Source organism: Microtus oregoni, unplaced genomic scaffold (assembly GCF_018167655.1).
Source record: "Microtus oregoni isolate MIOR12 unplaced genomic scaffold, Mior012 000023F_ref0000262, whole genome shotgun sequence".
Lineage (NCBI taxonomy): Eukaryota > Metazoa > Chordata > Mammalia > Rodentia > Cricetidae > Microtus > Microtus oregoni.
This window is the reverse complement of record NW_024543082.1, coordinates 25,971,287-25,992,507: the sequence shown is the minus strand read 5'-3', so window position 1 is coordinate 25,992,507 and position 21,221 is coordinate 25,971,287. Positions and strand designations below refer to the sequence as shown.

The following is a 21,221-nucleotide window of genomic DNA, read 5'->3' as shown; positions in this document are numbered from 1 at the left end:
AGGACAGGCTCCAAAGCTACACAGAGGAAACCTGTCTTGATAAATAAATGAATAAATAAATAAGTAGAGTGTGAAAATCTATGGTTCTTGTATCACAAGATGATGTTCTAAATTCCAACAGGCGTTGAAGTTTCTTCTTTTACCCTTGCTTTTCTGTCCAGGACTTTAGTTGATCTATTTACTTGTATTTCTGAGCCATGTGACATTTTGTTATTTTCTTCAATCTCAAAAAATCCATATCTTTTCTACTATCCATACTTTTTAAATATTTATTTCTAATATTTAAAATTTTATATAGTTTTTAAATATTTTATGTTTATTGATGTTTTGTTTGATATCTGTGTATCATATTCATGCTTGGTGCTTGCAGTGGCCAGGTAGCTCCCCTGGAACTGGAGTTACGGACTCTTGTGAGCTGTCATGTGAGTGCTGGGAATTGAACCTGGGTCCTCTGGAGAACAGTCAGTGCTTCAACCACTGAGCCATCTCTCCAGCCTGCATGCATACTTGACTGCGTCCCCTTACTATCTCCTAGCGGCGTGTTTCTTTGCTAATTGAGACGAGATTGAACATATTCACAGTAGTTTGACTGTAGACTCTTGCTTTTTTACATAAATCAGTTCATTCTCCCTCCCTGTCCCCTGTTTTCATTTTCTCCTCCCCTCATTTGCCTTTTAAGTCAGGGTCTCACTATGTTGCCTTGGCTGGCCCCAAACTTAAATTCTCCTGCCTCAGTTTACCAAATGCAGGAGTCTAAGCATGTGTCACTACAATGGGCTAACCAAATCTCTTAAAATAACAAGCTTACATAGCTAGCAATGAATTCAAAGAACAACAAAATTAAATTCTTGAGCGGTTGAAATTCAAAAGATCTACAGCTCAATATTTTGTTTATTAAAGAATCACAACTGAGGGGCTGGAGGAATGGTTCAGCAGTTAAGAACACCGGCTGCCCTTGGAGAAGCCCCAGCTGATTCCCAGCAGCCACAGGGCAGCTCACAGCTGTCTGTAATCTCAGCTCCAGGAGATCCACTGCCCTCTTCTACCTCCACAGGCACCCGCACATGTGTGTATGCACAGACAGACACACATACACATAAATAGAACTGGACATTAAGAACAGTAGGCTAGTGAGTGAGCTGAAAGTGTGGCACACGTATCTCAGGTCTGAGAGGAAAAGGCAGGAGTATGAAGAATTCCAGACCAGACTGGGCCACACAGTGAGCCAAACCAGTATCCTCGGTGGAGTAAAAGCCTGGATTTGTTTTTTAAAAGAAAAAACCGAAGTTATAAAAATTAAAGCGGTGCTATTTTAATACATTTTACCAGTGCAGAAAGAGTATAGTTTTTGAATGAATATAATCTGTTAATAGGCAATGCTCCTCATTGGTGAAGTGCTTCTACAAGCAGTTCTAGCATGTAGTTGGCACTCAGGGCCTGCTGGATGAGAATATCAAAAGGCATTCTGAATATTTTATGACGTTCTGTTAGCCTTTGGGAAATAAAAAAGAAAACACTTTTAAAAGTATATTAGTAGCAAAGCTTTATAGTTAGTTATTTGGAAATTTTTGTAAAGACCATCTTGAAATGCTTGTCTGATTTTGTTAGTCATACTTGAATACTAGATCACTAAGCCCCTAAGATTTGTACTTACTGTGTTTGCCCTTGTTGATTGTAAAGGAAGAGATGCTGATGAATGCTGACGTCATTTTACATATTCATTTTAGGTATTATTTTAGTGCACGACTTAACAAATAAGAAGTCATCTCAGAATTTATATCGCTGGTCATTGGAAGTTCTCAATAGAGATTTGGTTCCAACTGGAGTCCTGGTGACAAATGGGTAAGCTAGGAATTACTTTACAATTGGTTTTAAATGTGTTTGCAACCCTGAAAATTCACTTTAAAAAATAAAACTTTGTAAGATGTGTGATTGGCTGTATATTTTAGTCTATACACAGTCTTTCCATTATCTGAATGACATCTTTCATGGCAGTGGGTTTTATTTTGATGAAATCTAATTACTTAGTTTTCCTACTCTGGATTTTGCTCTTGGTATTATATCTAAGAACTGTTTGCTTAATTTCAGATCATACAGATTTTCTTCTGTGTTTTTTTTTCTATAGGTCTTATAAATTGGGGTTTATACTAGATTTCTGGCCTGCTTTAATTTTTATATAATATGTGTGATTTGGGCTTACCAATTTAAATTTGAATGTTGCTTGTTCCAGCATCGTTTGTTAACAAGAGTATCCTGTCTCCACTGAGTCGCTTTCATCCTTTGACAAAATCAGCTGACCATATTTGTACAGGTCGGCTTCTGTACTTTGTTCTATTGATCTATGTGTCTACTCCCTTTGAAACCTTGAGCCTACGTAAATATTTCCTCCTGAGAGTTCTGACACTGTAGCTCAGTAGAGCCATTCCCTAGCGCGTGTGAGGCCCCAGGTTCAATCCTTACCACCAGTTTAAAAAATACAACAGCAAGATCGAAAGTCCTAGTGTGTCTTTAAAGTGTATCTCTTGGATCTTGAGTCTTCTCTCAATGATAGTTATAGTGTTGAAGAGATGTAAAACTGTTGTTTTTGTTTCTCGGAGGGTTATTGTACATATAAAATGATAGGTTTGAGGGGAAAGTGCTAGTCATATCTGTCCATAATAAAAATCTCCACCAGTTTTTTACGTAATGATTTTAACATGATTTCGAGATCTAATTTCAATTTGGATGATGTTTTTTTATGAAAGAAGCAATAAGGAAAACCAAAATCAATCAGGTACAATTTTCTTTTAAAATTAATATTTAGGAGATGAGTCATTGTATACATTTGTCATTCAGTGAATATAGCTCTTGATGAAACGAAGAACTAAAATGGAAGATGAGCAAGCACGGCACACATACTTCCAGGGTAATCTATAGGAGCTTATATAAGGTCCAGATAGTGGAGAGAGTGTGTCAGAGATGGTATTTGATAAAAAACACAAATCTTCCATAAGAGAATCTGTGAATAGAAGAGAAAGAAATAATCCTGAAGGAAAGTACCCCGAAAACCTCATTCTCTAGTCGTTCAAATTTCATTTCAAACCATGTCTCCTAAGTCAGGCGTGTGTAGGGAAGAAGGTGCTGGCTCATGGGCCTTGAACTTGAGCTATTATTGGCTTCGATGCATATAAAACAGATGATATTTATATGAGATGGGCTACATAGTTCAAACCGACTGTGTTCTGCAGTGGAACCATAGCTGAGGCTCTAATGCCATTGTAGGATGGAGAGATGTAGCAACCTCTGCTCCCAGCCCACTTTAGATTGCTCAAAAAGAAAGAAAAAGGCTAGGATAGAAGAGAAGCTGTGCTCCAGTGGGTTTTATTGATTGAATTATGCAATATTGATTGTTCAAAAGCAGATTTTGCTGACTGTTGTAAATAGAGCTTATAACATGTCAGAAAGTTAGATCTATTTTCCTTCTAATAGGTGAATAGAATTTCAATTAATTAACAACAATAGACTTTATGTTCCTTTCAATAATGAGAAATATCATTCGTATTGCTACCCAATCCTTTGGGAAAAAGTGGAAATAAAATGAATTATAATAGACCCCCGCCCTTCTATCTCTGAGGGATTCTGATAGTCGATCCTTTGTCCCTCATGGCTGTCATGTTAGGATAATTATTTGCTTCTTTTTTTGCCTTTTACTATTATGTTTAGCATTTCAGCTGTTTTCCCGCCACTCCCATTCTAAGCTGCAGTCTCTTAGGCTCTCTGTCCTCTAGCCTGCAGCTACCCTACTTCTTTGTACTATGAAAACCACTCATAGGCAGGAATGCATAGGAAAGGTAGAGAATTTGTGCTTGAAGTACCTGCATTGCACGCTAGGCCCCTGGGTTTTCCATACACTGAGCTTCAAATCCACTTTCTGCCTCTACATTGAAAAATTTTGAAGCTGATACCTGTTGAAGACAGAGCGTTGTTGGACAGTTAAGTCACATTAGGCCCTCAGTGGTCCAAGTTATTTGCTAGAAAGACATACAGGAACAGATGTTGAGTAGTAAGATGAGTAACTGGAATTTAATAGATGATGAATTGATGATAAATAAGTACATGGAAGGAATTAGGAAAAAAACTATTTCTAGGTGGTGATGAGCAGGAATTAGTTAATTATCACTGAAATTATGTAAGTGTTTTTGCATTTGACTAGTCCACGTCTACATTGGAAAGGTAAATTCCATTCACCTCTTCCTGGTTATTTGTCACAGGGATTATGACCGAGAACAATTTGCTGATAACCAAATCCCACTGTTGGTAATAGGGACCAAACTGGACCAGATTCATGAAACCAAGCGCCATGAAGTTTTGACTAGGACTGCTTTCTTGGCTGAGGACTTCAATGCTGAAGAGATTAATTTGGTATGTGTTTTCACTAATGTGTGTCTGGGTGATATTCTAGTCAAAGAAGCATCATACTCAAAGCAGAGTCCCCAAACACAGAGCAGATCAGGATCTGCATCAGGATGTCACGCGAGGGTCTCTCTCACTTCGAACTTACACACTGATCTGTTGGAACCCTCAAGCTATGTGCTGCAAATAGAATCTTTCTTGAGAAAACTTAAAAAGCATACCAAATTCAAGAGTCATATTGATTAAGATAACACTATATGTTAGTTATTGTTTTTGAAAAAACCTCTTAATCCCAGCACTCAGGAGGCAGAGGCAGGTGGATGGGTGTGAGTTTGAGGCCAGGATAGTCTACAGAGCGAGTTCCAAGGCAGCCAGGGCTACACAGAGAAACCCTGTCTCAAAAAAATAAAGAAAGAAAAAGAAAAGAAAAAAGAAATAATCACACAGAAACTGTATTAATTAAATCATTGCTTGGCCCACTACCTCTAGCTTCTTATTGGCTAATTCTTACATCTTAATTTAACCCATCTCCATTAATCTGTGTATCGCCACATGGTAATGGCTTACCAGGTAAAGTTCCCGCTACATGACTTCTCTCTGACTCTCTGCCTCTTTTTTCCCAGCATTCAGTTTAGTTTTCTCCACCTACCTAAATTCTGCCCTATCAACAGGCCAAAGCAGTTTCTTTATTCACCAATGGTATTCATGGCACACAGAGGGAGCTCCCACATCAAGAGGGCAGCTGAATATGGGAGTTAAAAATAGAAAGTCAACAAATAACTCTAAAACCTCCAACTGGGACCACGTGACATTAGTGCTAGCCACTGTCTCCTGCCTGAATTTGCTTAAACCTCTGGAGAAGTATGACTCTAACATGCATATATCAGAAGTGAAGTCAGAATTTCCTTTTGTGGATGCAAATGCAAATTGTTTGAATAAAAATAGTGCTTGGGTTCTTATGTATAGTACTTTTTCTCATGTGTGTCTGCGTAGCATATAGTCATTTCCACATTCAGATTCATGGTTCAGTTATATTAAATAAGCTACATAGAGCTGTTCAGACTTTCCCTTAGCCATGATCAACGACAGATGACTCTTTCAGCTCCAAAAAAGCATGGAATTTTAGATTTCCCGCTCAGCTTGAATTGTGGGGCCCAATAGTTAATTTTTATGGGGAAGATGGGAACTTGTTTGTTTGCTATTGGATTTAGGGTTTTTTTTTCTTGGAGGGTTTTTGTTTTGTTTTGGGTTTTTTGTTGTTGTTTTGGTTTTGTTTTGTTTTGTTTTTTTTTTTTTTTTGAGACAGAGTTTCTCTATAGCTTTGGAGCCTGTCCTGGAAACTCACCCTGTAGACTAGGCTGGCCTTGAACTCACAAAGATGTACCTGTCTCTGCCTAAGTTTTTACCCAATTGCTGGAATTAAAGGTGTGTACCACCACCAACCAGCATGTTTTTTGTTGTTGGTTTGGTTTGGTTTGGTTTGGTTTTTGGCTTTTTTTTTTTTTTTTTTTTTAGTAATTTTCTTACTTAGAGACATCATTTAACATTCTGATGATGAGGTAACCAATACCCATTTTGCAAAAACATCTAATGCAGGTCTAAAGTTGATTTCTTATCCATCCCAACTGTTGCAAAAATTCAAACATTATTGCAAATACAGCAGAGTGCACAGTGTATACCAAGGTATACCTCCACATGTGGGGTTGTCTGCAGTATAGTAACTGATTTTGTACTTAAAAATTTATTTTCTGACAATGAAGACGAGAAGCGACCTTCCAGTGTCTACTGTGTGACGACAGGCTTGCAGGATCTCACTGGATCTCACAAATCTACTTGCAATCGTCCCCTTTCACAGAGGAGTGAGCCCAGCTTTAGAGCCGTAATGACTTCAGCAGGTTACACAACCTGGAAATGTTGTCACATATATTTGAATACAGAGATTACTGACTTCCAAGAATCCTGATATCCCTAGTACTTTATGATCTTTGGAAACTGTTATAATTATAATTCCCTCCTACCCTCTCTCTCTTTCTTTCTGTGTATGAGGAGGGTAGAGAACTAATACAGTTTCTAGCCCTTGTTTAAGTGTGACCTATGAAATGCTTTGTTAAGTATGAACAAAACAAGAAATTGCTTTTAAATGTATTAGAAAGAAGCATATGGGCTTGGTAGCTCCAAACATTATTATTAAATATAACAAGAGTAATTTCAAGTTTCTCAAGGGGCACAGGGGGACCACAGATGTGTACAAGACACTTATCTTCACAAAAGAGCCTGAATGGTGTCTGCACAGTTTGGTCTCGGTGGCATTTGAGGCAAACATGAAAGCCTGCTCCATCTCTTGAGAGGGCCAGCTCTGGTGACAAGCAAAGATGGTGTAACGCTAGCGTTTGCAAGCAGTTATGGTGACTTTAGTGTCCCTCATTGTCTCCCTCCTCTGAGCTCCGTGTTTTCCTGTCTGAACAATCTCACTGAATAATAATAATATATCTCTTGCTTACTATTACCAAAACCTGCATGTCTCTGCAGTGTATGGAGAAATCCTTGGCAAGTGTTTGTTCTTTGGCCCGCTACATCTTTTTTTTTCATGTTTCCAACTATTATGCAGCCTGCACTGTTCTTCATTACTTGAACACGTGGTTCCTGGCCTTAAACAAGTGTGTCCGTTTGTAATGATTCTAGTTCTGGTTTTCAGAGTAAGCCTATGCGGGTCACCTGATCAGTCCCTTGGTTTGGCTAATAAAGTGCTAGTAATTCACTGTCTTCAGGAATTACTGATGGTGAGTATGTTGACTCAGTATCCTTCGGCATTGCTCAAATGGCAAAGACTACATGGCTTTCCTGTTCGTGCATCACGATCCGAATATCGCCTTGCATTTTCTGAGAGTTCTGACCATTTAGCATTGGAAAGGTACGGTGGGATTGGTTGCACTGAAGCTTCACTTCCCAGTTTTTCTGTGCACCCCCTTTGTTTTCCAGGATTGCACAAACCCACGGTCTTCAGCTGCAGGCTCCTCCAATGCTGTCAAGCTCAGTAGATTTTTTGATAAGGTAATGGCTTCAATTAAGTTATTTTTAAACTTAACATATGATAGCTTAAACTCTTTGTGGAATGCTGTTCCTTTTGTTCCTTTGCCCACAACTGCACAGCCTGAATACCTGTTTTGATCTCTCTTATCTGTTGGAATAATTGCTCAAGGCCTGCTGACGTACTTATTCCATCACTAACAGTCTCTAGAGCAAAGAGTAAAGGCTATTGGATTCAATTAGGGCTCTTAAAAAGGTATCAGAGTCCTCCGTAAAACAATCCATAGTTACCCATATGCTCTTTGTGTAATTACCCCCCTACTCCGTGTCCCAAAAGGCACTGACCAGAGAGATTAAAGCCCTTGATTCTCTCAGCTATTAATGTTTTCCATGCAAATGTTACTACTTGTTTGTAGAGTTAGCATGACTCCTTGAATCTGTGTTTCCCTGTGAGAAGGCTCACGTTTCTACTGTATCTCCCTCTTGCACTGAACTAGAATGAGACTGTAGTGTGGTTCAGCACACTGGTCGGTTAGAGCGCTGGTCGTCCTCATCTCGGGGCTGTGCGGCTGCCTTGCCTAGTGCTCATTTTGCATAGCAACGTAATATAGGACTTTTTCTACATTCATTACTGGAAAAGATTACTTTCTGTATTACATCTATCTTAAATGTGGTCTCTTAAGAAAAACACTTAGGTGCTGGAGAAATTGCTCAATGGTTAGGAACAGTTGCTACTCCTGCAGAGGACCCAGATTCAGGTCCCAGAACCCACATTAGTTGCTCATAACCTCTTGTAACTCCAGCACCAGTGAACCCAATACCTTCTGGCCTCTGTGTTGTACACACAATCAAGAAGGCACACACACATACAACACATATACATATAAATAAAAATAAGTTTTAAAATTTAAGAAAGACACTAGCCTCCTTGCAGATCTTCCATTCAGGTCATTTTTCTTTAGCTATTTGAGTCTCTAATATTCCGAGCCCTTTTCAGTATGTTACCATGAGGTCCAGTCCCCTAAGCGTCCAACAGGGAAGTTTATCTCACTCACAGCTTACTAACTGGGGTGTGGCAAAAAGGATCAGGTGTGCACAGACCCTGATTCAGAGTAGCCAACCCTTCAAGCAGTGGACTGGGAGATCGACAGCTTCCGTTCACTGCCCTGCTGCACAAAGAACAGCGTTTTGGAGGGAGTGATGAAAGGAATTATATTTTCTCTCCACATTGTTTTCAAACCTAAAATGTTGCAGCATTTGCTTGATTTAGATACAAGTTCCCATCTAATACAAAATCCCGTCCCTAAGAAAAACATTCTGTAAATCTGTGTTTGATCTGGAAAGGTCTCTTAATATGCTTTTAGATGTTTGGTTTTGGTTTAACTTGATTTGATTTGGTGTTTCAAGACAGGGTATCTCTGTGTAGGCCTGGCTGTCCTGGAACTCGCTCTCTAGACCAGGCTGGCCGCAAACTCAAGAGATCTGCCTGCCTCTGCCTCCCGTATGCTGGGATAAAAGATGTGCGCCACCACCACCCTGCTTATTTTAAGTGTTAAAATTAAAATCTGTAGGTCCCATCCTAGAGAAATAATAGATTTTAGACTGTCATGATATAAGCTCTCAGCAATGCTTTATTTAAAATAAATGAATAGTACTTTGGTTGGATCTAAGAAAGGAGCATCATGCATAAGAGAGGACCTTGTAAGTTGGGGGTAAAGAATTCTCAGCAAAAGAAAAAGCTACCTTTGTTGTCTAAATCTCATAGAGTCTATCAGAAAGGAGACAGCCTGGTTTGTACAGCATGTCCTGGATATGAAACCGAAACACCTGGCAATACAGTTTGCCCTTTGTCTGTGGATTAAACCTTCCAGAATGCCAGAGGGGTCGAAGTCCTCTGGATTCTCTCAGCTGGTCGTAACTTTGCGGCAGAATAATGTTTTTCTGACCTGCTGAGAATGGGGAAGGACTCAGTCCCTTGGGGGTTCGGGGGGCTTGGTGTTTCACAGTTATACTAACCAGAAACCAGCTTTTCAGCCTCCAAGGCTGATGAATGCATCATTGCCCCGAGTCTCTTGTTGCTTAAATACTAACCCAGACATAGTCTTCGAGAGAGAATGAACCTGAATAATGTGTGTTTTAGTCTGTTGTGAGCAGGCTGTCCCAGGCCTGAAAGGACGCCGGGCTCTCGGTCAGCGCCCTCAGCGTCATCACTCCAGATGTGAATGCCTCAGTCTGTGCTCACAGCAGCGCTGCCAGGGCAGGAGGGGTTTTGTGTATTATATAATACTCCCCATCACCTGAAAGCGTGGTTCTCAAACCCACTGTGTTAGGGCACGATCTATGAGCTTTCGCCAGCTGCAATGTATATCCACTGCTTCAGCCTGTTCTTCCTGCCGACTACTGAGTAAGGAAGCCAGCGAGGCCCATATAAGGGAAGCTCACTGACTGCTTGATGCATACCTCAGTCCCCGTGCAGGATGCACAGAGTTCCTCACTGCCTCCCACAGCCTCCTCTTGAGAATGTCTGCACTGTGTCGTGTTTTGCACTGGCATATGCATGCTTTTGGAACTGACTGCTAGGAAACTTGGCCCAATTGCTGCAGTACTCTAGGAGCCCAGTGGGACGTCATTCTGTCCTTATTTGATTTTTATGTGTTACTTATTTGTAAGTTTTGTTTTCTTTTGAGGCAGGGTCTTACTACACACCACAGACTGGTCTGAAACTCAATAGGTTGCCCAGGCTTACCTTGAATTCCTGATCTTCCTGCCTCTGCTACCTGAGTGTTGGGATTGATTACAGAGCCTCACAGTTATACAATGTGCCACTGTATCCTGCTCCTGGTTGTTTAGTGTATCATTCCTTCCTTTGGGAATGAGTAGGCATTAGTGGGAATAATCCCACAGTTCCAGTCCCATTAGCATCAGATTTTAAAGGTGTGTGTGTGTTTGAGTGAATGCCACATATGCATAGGTGCCTGCAGAAGCCGATGTGGGATTCCCTGGATCTGGTTGCAGGTGGTTGTGAGCTGCCCACTGTGGGTGGTGGGAACCGAATTCCAGTCCTCTCAAAAAGCAACAAGTATCCAGCTACTGAGCCATTCCTCCAGCCCCAGCACCAGGTTTTTAGCTCATTCTATTAAATGTCCATAGCTGTTGAAAAGGTTTTTAATTTGGCAATATTTCCTATAGTTATGAACATTATAATTAGTCACTTTGTCCAGGTAAATATGCTAAGCCAAAAAAAATCTTTGCTTTTTTCTCACAGGTCATAGAGAAGAGGTACTTTTTTAAAGAAAGCAATCAGGTTAGTATCTATCCTTTCTTGATAAAATGGTTTCTTAAATTTTGAAAGAGACGCTTTCTAATTTTTTTCCCAGAGGGATTTTTTTTTAAGTTAGGAGAAGCTCTTCGTAGGCACGGGCAGCTTACTTCTTCTGTCCTGTAGTAATAAGGGCGGCGGTGGGGCTGCGTCCCCAACACCCCAGCTGCCTGCTCGGCTAGCTTATGCCCCGAAATAATTACACGGACACTGTATTCTTTTAAACACCGCTTGGCCCATTTCTATCTAACCTCTTCTAGGCTAATTCTCACATATTAATTTAGTCCATTTCTAATCATCTGTGTTGCGCCCCTAGGTGCGCTTACCAGGAAGATTCTAGCCTATGTCCATCCTGGGTCGGAGCTTCATAACGTGCGTCTGCTCAGGAGCCAGGAGCATGGCGTCTCTCTCAGGCGTCTGCTCCCGAGAGGAGAGCTGTCGAGACTGAGCTCACTTCCTCTTCCTCCCAGCGTTCTGTTCTGTTTACTCCTCCCACCTATCCTCTAACCAATAAAATGGGCCAAGGCAGTTCCTTTATTAGCCAATGACCTTCCTCCATCACTGTCCTCTTGAATACAAAAGTAGAAAACCTAAACAGAAGCAAAATAAGGATCTGCAATCCCAGAAGAACAGGGGTGAGGTGATTCTGTAACGTAAGGAAAGAAGAGAGTGTGCGTCCGTCTGTACAGCGTGTGTCGTCTTCCACAGAACAGACAGTTGGTGCTGCAGCCCAGGGGCGGTGTAGGGGGCCTGTCCTTCTGACTCAGAGGACACTGACAGCAATGTGCTGACAGATGTTTTCTGTATTTGTAGAGTTTCTTTTTATTATTTATCATTCTATGGTTTTCTGAATGAAATCTTAGAGAGCTGGTTTTATAGTGAGCGACAGGCTGGCCTACAGGAACCGGAAACAGGAAGAAACAGTTCGTTTTAACATTTGAATCTTTCTGCCTAAAACCTAACAGGCTTCTTTCTTGCCTGCAGATTCCCGGCTTTTCTGATCGAAAGAGGTTTGGAGCAGGAGCATTAAAGAACTTTCATTATGACTGAGCTGCACTCGCCTTTGGAAGAGTGAGCGAGCGGTGGCAGTTGTCACAGCTTTCCTCCTGCTGTGTCAGGTTATCAACTTCTCAGGCTCTGATAAAAACATCTCAAAATGCTACCTCACCCTCTCGTGGAAAATTGAAAGAAAGCAACGAGTGAGGACCCTACTTGGCCCCTGTTGTCTGTGTTGCTCACCTCCCTGTCCCTGTTGATATCGTATGGAAGAGCCTCGTGAAGACGTGAGACACTGTCGAGCCGGTGCGGCAGTGTCAAGGGCGGCACAGAAAACTGACTCTTGGCTGCGGTTTTCCCACGCTCACTGCTGAAGGCTTAATTAAGTTCTAGAGAAACCTATCTGTGTTGTTCTATCTTCTTGAGGGGAAAGGTCATGTTAACCAGCCCTGAGTTATCCACCCCAAACCATCTCTGTCATTTTTAAAGAAGCCAAGTGGTGTTATTTCCTTTTCTCCAGCCTCATTACACACAGGGATGCCTAAGAATAGCAACCCTGTCTCCTCCCCTCTCCCCTGGAAAAGGCTTGGTGTCTGGCAGAGACGGACTAATAGCCGGAGTTAAATAGAAATACAAATTAATAATACATGGAGACTAGACCAAAAGAAGGCCTCTGCGAGGCATCGACAGCTCCTTCACACTTGAGAGTGCAGCTTTCGAAGGCCCTTTCTGCTCTCTGTTTGGAAATCGGATGAGATCTGAGAGCAGCACAGGGGCAGGCAGAGAGATTTACTGCCTCTTTGGTCTTTCTGTTTGTTGTTGTCATGGTTTCGGGTTTGGTTTTGGTTCTTAAAGGAAATTCAGATCCTGAAATACCCTTTAATATGATGAACAATAAACCAAGAATATTATCCTTGAGTTAACAATGTGTTTATGAGAAAGTCAACCAAGTCCCAGAGTAGCACATTCACATAAATTATGAAGCAGTGTTTGGGCTTTCAGAACACTGCACAGCTTTTCAGCCGTGGTGTGTATGTGTTCGCATAAGTGTTCACCATTATTTTTTAGCCCATCTTTTTTGCCGGTTTAATTCTCTTGGCCCAGTTCTTCCTTAGTTCATAAAATTGGTTGCAAAAAAAAAAAAAAAAAAAAAAAAGACTGTAATTGGCTGCTGTGCTCAGCACCTCATTATCCAGATTCTTCTCTGCTGCGGCTCTCAGCTCCTGGGTTTTGCACCAAATTAAAGAAAATAGTAATATCAGTACACAGTTGCAGCTCGTTTAAAACCAGGTAAGAACCACAAGGTTCATTTTCTGTTCACTTTAATTAAATTTCAGGAGGACTCAGGAAGGCAGGGTATGCTGGGAAGGAGCGTGAGGAGCTCAGGAGGCGTTTGGGGGTTGGAAGAGCACTTCTGAGCTGGGCTGCTCTGTCTTTACCAAGGCCGGCTTCAGCTTCTTTGCTGGTTTGATATAATTAGTGTTATGCAGATTATGGTCTGGGTGTGGAATTTGGCACGAGAGGCTGTAAAGCTGGGAAAGTAAAAACCAAATGCTACACAAACTCCTATCTAACTATCTAAAACCCTTCGTATTTCTCTTTTTAAAATTAGACCGGGAAGCATGGACTGCAGCTCAATGGTAGAGAATTTAGCTAGCATGTGCAAGGCATTACATTTGTTTCCAATATCAAAATTTAAATAAAAAGTAAGTTAAACCCATTCCTTTCTCTCTCCTTTCTTCTTAATTAAGAAACCCACCCCAATTTCTATCATTTCTTTGTTACTAAGAAATAAAAGATCTGGGCAGTGGTGCACACCTTTAATCCCAGCACTCCAGAGGCAGGTGGATCTTGAATTCTAGGCCAGCCTGATCTACAGAGCAAGTTACAGGGCAGCCAGGGCTATACAGAGAAAGCCTGTCTTGAAAAAAAACATAAAGACAAGAGCTAGAGAGGGGTGAATACATGTTGCTCTTACAGAGAACCTGCATTTGGTTAACAGCACCCACATGGGCAGTTTACAGCCACCAGTAGCTCACTTCCAGGGGATTCATCTCTGTCTTCAGACCTCTTTAAACACTATGCATACATATAAAATAAAAATAAATAAATATTTTTAAGGATGGGGAGATAGAAGCAACCCATCAGTGATGGCTACAGGATCTGACTTGATAAATAATATTCTTCAATTCCATTTCTACCATCTTGATTCCTTGACCTATACTTTTTCCTTATAATTTTATAAACCTTTTTATTTAAAAATAAAAAGTTGTAAATAAAATAAACATCACACACCCAAATTTATCTGACCCAAAGTCTCTATCTCTCAGCGAGCTTCTGTATAGTTAGAGCCACCATTGTAAAGCTGGGGAGTGCCACAGTGAATTTTACACCTTTACTGTCAAATAGATGTTTTTTGCACTTAGTTTTGAGCTGTAGTTTTCTAAAGAAAAAACACATCTTAATCTAATCATCTGAAGTAAACTTGTTACGAGTATATGTAGCAGCAAAGAAAGCCGTTTACCAAATGAGTGTTATTTGCCCAACAAAAGAATGTTCTTGAAGCATGACTTTTAAAGACTTAGTTATATATACTACTTGTAAGCAATAATTTAGTATAATACAAAAAATAAATTATTGTGACTGCCAGAATTGTCTTTTGATGTATTGGATCCTAATTATCTTACCTTCTTGATTACACAAATTGCTAGTAATAGCTGTCATCTGTTTCTCTCCCTGAATAACTCAGAGTTCTTGACCAATATTCTTACTCAGTGTAGGAGGCAACCAGATGTAAAAGCATGGTGGCCTCCATCCATCCCTCAGGTGGACAGGACCCTTACTTGGAACCTAACTCAGTGCCACTGGGGTGCAGGCACTAGAATATGGCAAGAAAATGGAAGGGTACTCACACCCCTCCTTATACCTTCTCTCACAAAGCGGGTTGTAAAAGTAGCTGCCTTTTCCATGAACTTGCTCGCAAAAATCTTTATTCTACGATCTCACTATTCATCCCGGGAGGAAAGAACATCTTTATCCTCAAAGACAAAGACACCAAGCAGACTCTGAGTAAGTGTGCCTTACTGTCAGGCACGCCATGCTTGTTTGAGGCCCAAACAGTCGGTGTGCTTTTCTCCTGTTGTTGGTGCCGCCACCATAAATGAACAAAGAAAATGTCTTCCCTGGCCTGGGGCGATCAGTATATAGTCACTGTTGCCTTTCTGTCCATTTTGAAGTAAACTTCTTGTACTTGATGTCCTGGGCTGTCAGACTGGAATGAAGTGTTCTAGTTGCTGCCATTATCCCCATCTCAATGGTGTGCGTTAGAACACCTGATACAGGTAGAGCTGTGTATACACACTTAATAGATAGTGGTTTTGTTGAATTTTTCTAAAGTACAGGTAGCATCCTGTTCTAAACATCTGATGGTTTTGGTGGAATTCCTGCATTGATTTAATACCCTAAAATTCAGAGGACTCTGAAGGAAAAGAGGAGAAGAGTCGAGAAATGCATTTCTTCATAGCTGTAAGACAGCTGAATCACTGCACAGGGGAAAGAGGGGTGTCAGGGGTCTGATCCTGGCCCTCACCTCTCCCAGTGGGTGTTTGCCAGTTTGCCAGGGCTGTTCCATATGATTAAAGACCATATAACGTCAAGCTACAATTAATCCATACCTCCGTAGTAGGACGCCAATTGTTTGCTCTCAAACTCAGAAGTGTGTAAAAATCTCTTCTAATTCAGAGTCCAAGGCTTCATCTGCTTTCTTTCACATCCCTTAATTCTATATTATATACTAAGAACGCAATTTTATATTTTTGGACGTTTTTAATTTTCTCGTGTGTGTTGGGGGTGAGGGGTCCCTGCAGAGGCCAAGAAGACAGCATTGGATCCCTGGAGCTGACATTACAGGCATATTCTTAACTGCTAAGCATCTCTCCATTTAACAGACAAACCAGGTGACCCCCAGTGCAGGTAGTGAAGCTCTAGCTTTTCAGAAAGGCAAGTGAACTAAAAAGTACGGAACACATAGATTGTAAGCCATGACCTTTATGAAAACCAGTATAACAAAGTTACCAGCGTTCAACCTTAATCTCTCCTCAGTGATCTAGCCCCGTCCACTCCCTCGCGGAGCCATGCCATCTACTGGTAAACCAGGAGGTGTTGTCTTTGGTGTATTGCTGTCATTCTGGGGGATGCTGTTTTCTTAGAGATGCCTGTTTCTAGTCCAGGTACAGCTATTTCTAATCTGTGCTATGCTGATTGTTATAACACACCCCTTCCGTTGACAGTGTTTCGTTTTCTCGGCTAACTCAGCACTACGCTTTACCAAGCAGTGGTAGAAAATGCAGCCTCTAACTAAGATGTAACAACTTGCTCAGAACTGTCTTTTATTTGGTGACAACTGTCCTGCAGCCCCCTAAGCTTTGACAGCCATCCTGAAGTGGTGGCTTGGTGGGTCTGTCACACTGTGCTTCTCATTCTCCCAACTTCCTGGATGTTTTCCATTTTCTTGGAGGTAGAAAGGGGGCACAACCATCCCATCAATAGGTATGTAGGTACAGATCATTCTTAAAATCCTTAAGGACCCATTTTCCAGACGTATTTCTGCATATATGCCTTTAACAGAACTGACCTGCTTCTGAACACAGCCCGTTGCTAGTTATTACTTCCCGCCTCAGCTCACCACCACCTTGTCCTCCTCGGCAAAGGGACAGCTCACTTGAGGTACTGCTGTAGATGTCCCCAAGGTGCCAACCAAAGTACAATTCTAAATAGTTGCTTCATTTAAGGACTTGGCCTATACCAATCCCCACAATTATTTTTAAATATACCTGTCTTAGTTAGATGTCTTAGTCACTGTTCTACTGCTGTGAAGAGACACCTTGACCAAAGTAACTCTTACAGAAGGGAGCATTTTTAGGGGCTTGCTTACAGTGTCAGAGGCTTAGTTCATGGTTATCACAGTGGGGAGCATGGCAGCAGGCACGCAGTCATGGTGCCAGAGATATAGCTGAACGCTACCTCCCGATCATCAGGCAGAGCAAGAACCTGGGCCTGCCATGGGCTTCTGAGACCTCATAGCCCACTCACTCCTAGTGACACTCCTCCTCCAACAAGGCCACACCTCCTGATCCTTCTGCTCTTACCAAAGAGTCCCACTCCCTGGTGACTAAACACTGACGTTTATTATCGCATGGGGTCCTCTTATCCATACCACCACAATACATGTGTGAAAATGGCACACTGAAACCCATTGTTTTCTACGATTGATATATACTATTTAAAGGCAGAAACAACCAAAACTAAGATCTGAAAACGTTAAATAACTGTCAACACATCCTTTAACACAGTTTTATAAACGTGGAATTCTCAAAAATAATGCAACAAGGAAGTTTGAAAATAAGTAACTGTCAACAGTTTTCTTTAAAACAACCTTTTTTAAAATGTGGAGTTCCTGAAAAAAGAAGCGAAGAAAGCTTTAGTGAGAAGAAGCCAACCAATTGCTGCTTGCTGTTGGTTGCTCACTGGAACCTATTTCTGTGGATACCGCACACCTTGGTCACAACACAGAGAAATCAAACTGGAACTAGGCTGGGTACTTGTTCCCTGCTGGTGAGCTCTCAGTGCCTGAGGATGCTCTGCAGACTGCTGGGGAGATTGCCATCAACAATCAGCGTGACAACGGCACCCATCTCAGCCTTGAACCGTGTGTACAACAATGTCAGCTAGGCAAGATAAGCCCAGCGCTGCAACTTACCAGGTTTGTTGCGGGTAGCCAACCACTATCTGATTGGATTTGACATCTACAGCACAGGAGGGAATTCGTGTCTGGTACTCTACGCCCCAAGAGCCCATCGCCCTAGAGAGGAAACTATTGCTGTTGCTTTGCTGAATAGATGTGATTTGCCCATCAAACTGCCTTCTAAGTAACTCGCTGCCGTCAGCTTTGTTCAGAGAATCTGCCTTTCCACAGCGGTCAGAGTTATTGCAGGGACTCATAACTGAGAATAAATGACAATTGGATGTTCATCCATAAATGGAATGTTTGTGTTATGCCCTCCAAGACTCAGAGAACATTGCAGAAGGCATAGAAAGAGACGGAGAAGGCCCAGGGTGGTGGTGGATGCTGGCTTCTGAACATGACATGACTGTGTACTCTTGAACTCAGCTGCTGTAGCTGCCCGAATATGATCTGCAAGAGATTGGGTCCATCGATGCCCTGTCTTGAGGGGAGAAGAATCCACGCCCCACCAAGGATTTGTACACAGTTAGTGATTGGTGGAAGCAGAGATGTGGAGGAGGCAGCGTTCTGACAGGCAGGGAGGGAAAGACGGCATACTTCTGGCTCTTCACCCAGGACAAAGATCTGACAGGCACCCACTCCCCTTGCTAGCTCCACTCCATATGTCCTAGGCAGGTCCAGACATGGGCTGTGTACCAGCCAGACAGCCAGGGATCAACCATCAAGGGGTGGGGTGGGGTAGAGAGGGTCACAGGAGACAGACAGACACAGAAGAAGCTGGAAAGCAGGATGGACAATACACAGATGAAGTAAGCGAACTTTGGGGCAGCACCATAGATTAATAGAAATGGGTTAATTTAAATTAAAAAAAAAAAGCTAGCAAGAAACAAGCCTAAGCTAAGAACGAGCATTCATAATTAATACCAAGTCTCTGTGTCGCTATTTAGGAGCTGGTGATCCAAGAAAGCCCACTACAGTGGGGCCAGTTGGGAAGAAGAAGTGGAGTGGAGGGAGGGTAAAGGCAAGGGATGAACGTGATTGGGATACACTGTATTCATGTATGAAGATGCCATAAAAGTCCATTAGTATGTATAATTTATGTCAATAAAAAGGGAAAAAAGGCAAGACTTTGTCATATCAATGCTTCTCTCTGCCTATCAAAGTAAGACTCTAAGTATAAAAAATGGTTATAAAAATTAACATTTTTATTTCCCCAGCCCTTTCTTAATAAACAGGCTAGACAAAGTGTAATATTCAGTTAAAGTAAATGGTCCCAGGAGCTGGGAAATGAAGCCTTTTTCAGTCAGGCTTCCAATAATTCCCTTTTAACACAAAGAAACATGTAAGTAAGGCGTTGAATTATAGATCATTAGAAGTAATACTTACTGGCAAAAGACTGTTTTTTGATATTGAATGCAGAGGTGAGTAAAAAAATTAAAGCTCATTTATACCTATTTTTATGTGAACAACTTTGCTAAAACGTAAAACTACAAAAAGCAGCATTAGATGATACAATCTTGCTATTTCAGATGTATGGGTTATTCATTCTTAAATGCACAAAGGAAGAGGAGAGAGAGAGAGAAGAGAGAGAGAGAGAGAGAGAGAGAGAGAGAGAGAGAGAGATTTTCAGGGCTGGTAAGATGGGTCAGCAGGGAAAGGCTCTTACTACCAGGCCTGACAATGAGAGCTGGATCCCAGAACCCACACAGTGGAAGGAGACAACCAATCCCTTAGATCCGTGGTTCTCAGCCTTCCTCGACCTGGGACCCTTTAGTGCAGTTTGTCATGCTGTGGTGATCCTCAACCATAAAATTAGTTCATTGCTACTGTTATGAATTGTCATATGAATATCTGATATGCAACCCCTGTAAAATAGTTTGACACGCCCAGGGGTCATTACCCACATGTTGAGAACCACAGCCTTAGGGGGCTCTCAGACTCCACAGGTGCACTGTGATATATGCAACATCCCCACCCCACAAAAAATAAAGTACATTGAACATTTCCAGAAATTTTGCATCCCATATTTAATACAAGGTTATCTAAATATGTCCTATTTCCGGCCGCTCACCTAGAGAAGAATCTTCAGTTTAGGATCTAAAGAGGGGATGCATGCCACGAGAATCCTGGAATCTTCAGTTTAGGATCTAAAGAGGGGATGCATGCCACGAGAATCTTGGAGTCTTCAGTTTAGGATCTAAAGAGGGATGCATGCCACGAGAATCTTGGAGTCTTCAGTTTAGGATCTAAAGAGGGATGCATGCCACGAGAATCTTGGAATCTTCAGTTTAGGATCTAAAGAGGGATGCATGCCACGAGAATCTTGGAAGTGCAGTGGGGGCAGGAGGGAGGGCTGAGGTTTTGTGGTTTGGTTTTGTTATTTGTCCGAGCCAGGGGGCACACTGTGTTGCCCAAGCTGGCCTAGGCTAAAGTGAACCTCATCACCTGCCTCAGCCTCCAAAGTACCTGGGATCACAGGACCTGAGAGTTTAGACCTTTTCCTGGGAGCTTCTGCAGAGAGTGAAGTTGTTCTCTGCTAGATCAGAAAGCAGAAGACACCCTCAGGCCTCAAATCGCTGCTCCACACATTCCCAGAATTGGTTCATCAAATCCCTCCTCACGCCCGGTTTTACCTACTTTGTCTTTGCTGCTTGCTGCTTAGGTATTATCGCTCCACTCTGGTCCAGGACGCCTTTAACTTACCCCAACAGTCTCATCCTTCTGCCGGGTGTATTTTTAAATGTGACTCTCCTAGCCAGGTAACTTCTGTTCCCTCTGCTTCAAAAGTCTGCCCATGCACCCCTGTGCATGAAGCCTGGAAGGCTTCTCAATAGGACCTCCCACCCACTCCTCCTTTCAGGCACCCTGTCCCCTACACAGTGTACTGCCACTTCTCCATCCTCACATACGGTTCCTGCTACTCAAGCCCTAACTGTCACCCGAGGTGACATGGTTTGGGCATCATCTCCACTAGGAGGCCTTCCCTGGCTCTCCTAGTCTGGGCTTGAGGCCCTGTCTAATCCCTCCAACAATGCCCCAGACCTGTAGTTACTGTCTTAGCACTTGACATGCACTGTTGAAATGGCCCTCAAGAAAATTGAATGCATATGTGCATACGTTAGTTAAAATAGGAAGCCATTTGACAAAGACTCAAGGCTGTGGGGTTTTTATGTGTAGCTCACAGTGCCTGGCGTAGTGATTGCAAAGTAAATGCTTAATTTGCTGAATCATTGTTATATAAAAATAGACAAGGTAGGAAATGAAGTTATGCACATTGGAGGAATTCCTAAAGTCTATTAATAGGCTAATTCTAGTTTAAATATTTCCAGGGCCCTGAAAAAAATTTCATCCAACCAGGAATCTGCCGTCGCCTTCTTCCTCCTCCGGTCTGTCACACAATGAAACCTTTTTCTTCTTGAGACAGGGTCTCTATCTGTACATCCCTGACTGCCCTGGAACTCACTCTGTAGACCAGGCTGGTCTCAAACTCACAGAGATCCACCTGCCTCTGGCTCTCGAGTACTGGGATTAAAGGAGGGTGTGCACCTCCCACCCAGCATGAAACACTTCTAAAGTCTGTCTTTGAAGCTGGCTCCATAGAAGAGGGGAGCAGTGGGGCCCTCCTTTGCCTTTTATTAGCTCCTGTATTGTTTTTCAACCACCAAAGCAAGTTAGTTAGAGGGAAGCTCCAAGGTACTCATAAACTCAGAATTTACTAGAATTTCCTTTCTACTTCAGGTCTGC

The 21,221-nt window shown here is 42.1% G+C and overlaps 1 protein-coding gene across 1 annotated transcript in view; it reads left to right on the top strand.

Moving 5' to 3' along the window:
* The window catches only part of Rabl3 (RAB, member of RAS oncogene family like 3), a 32,588-nt gene extending 19,730 nt beyond the window's left edge, over positions 1-12,858 (top strand). Inside the window, exons 4-8 of the mRNA XM_041673065.1 lie at positions 1,728-1,842; positions 4,251-4,401; positions 7,372-7,443; positions 10,685-10,723; positions 11,723-12,858. Of these exons, the coding sequence (XP_041528999.1) occupies positions 1,728-1,842; positions 4,251-4,401; positions 7,372-7,443; positions 10,685-10,723; positions 11,723-11,788 (443 nt within the window). The 3' untranslated portion in view covers positions 11,789-12,858. The remainder of the gene's footprint in view (positions 1-1,727; positions 1,843-4,250; positions 4,402-7,371; positions 7,444-10,684; positions 10,724-11,722) is intronic.
* Positions 12,859-21,221: the final 8,363 nt, after the last annotated feature.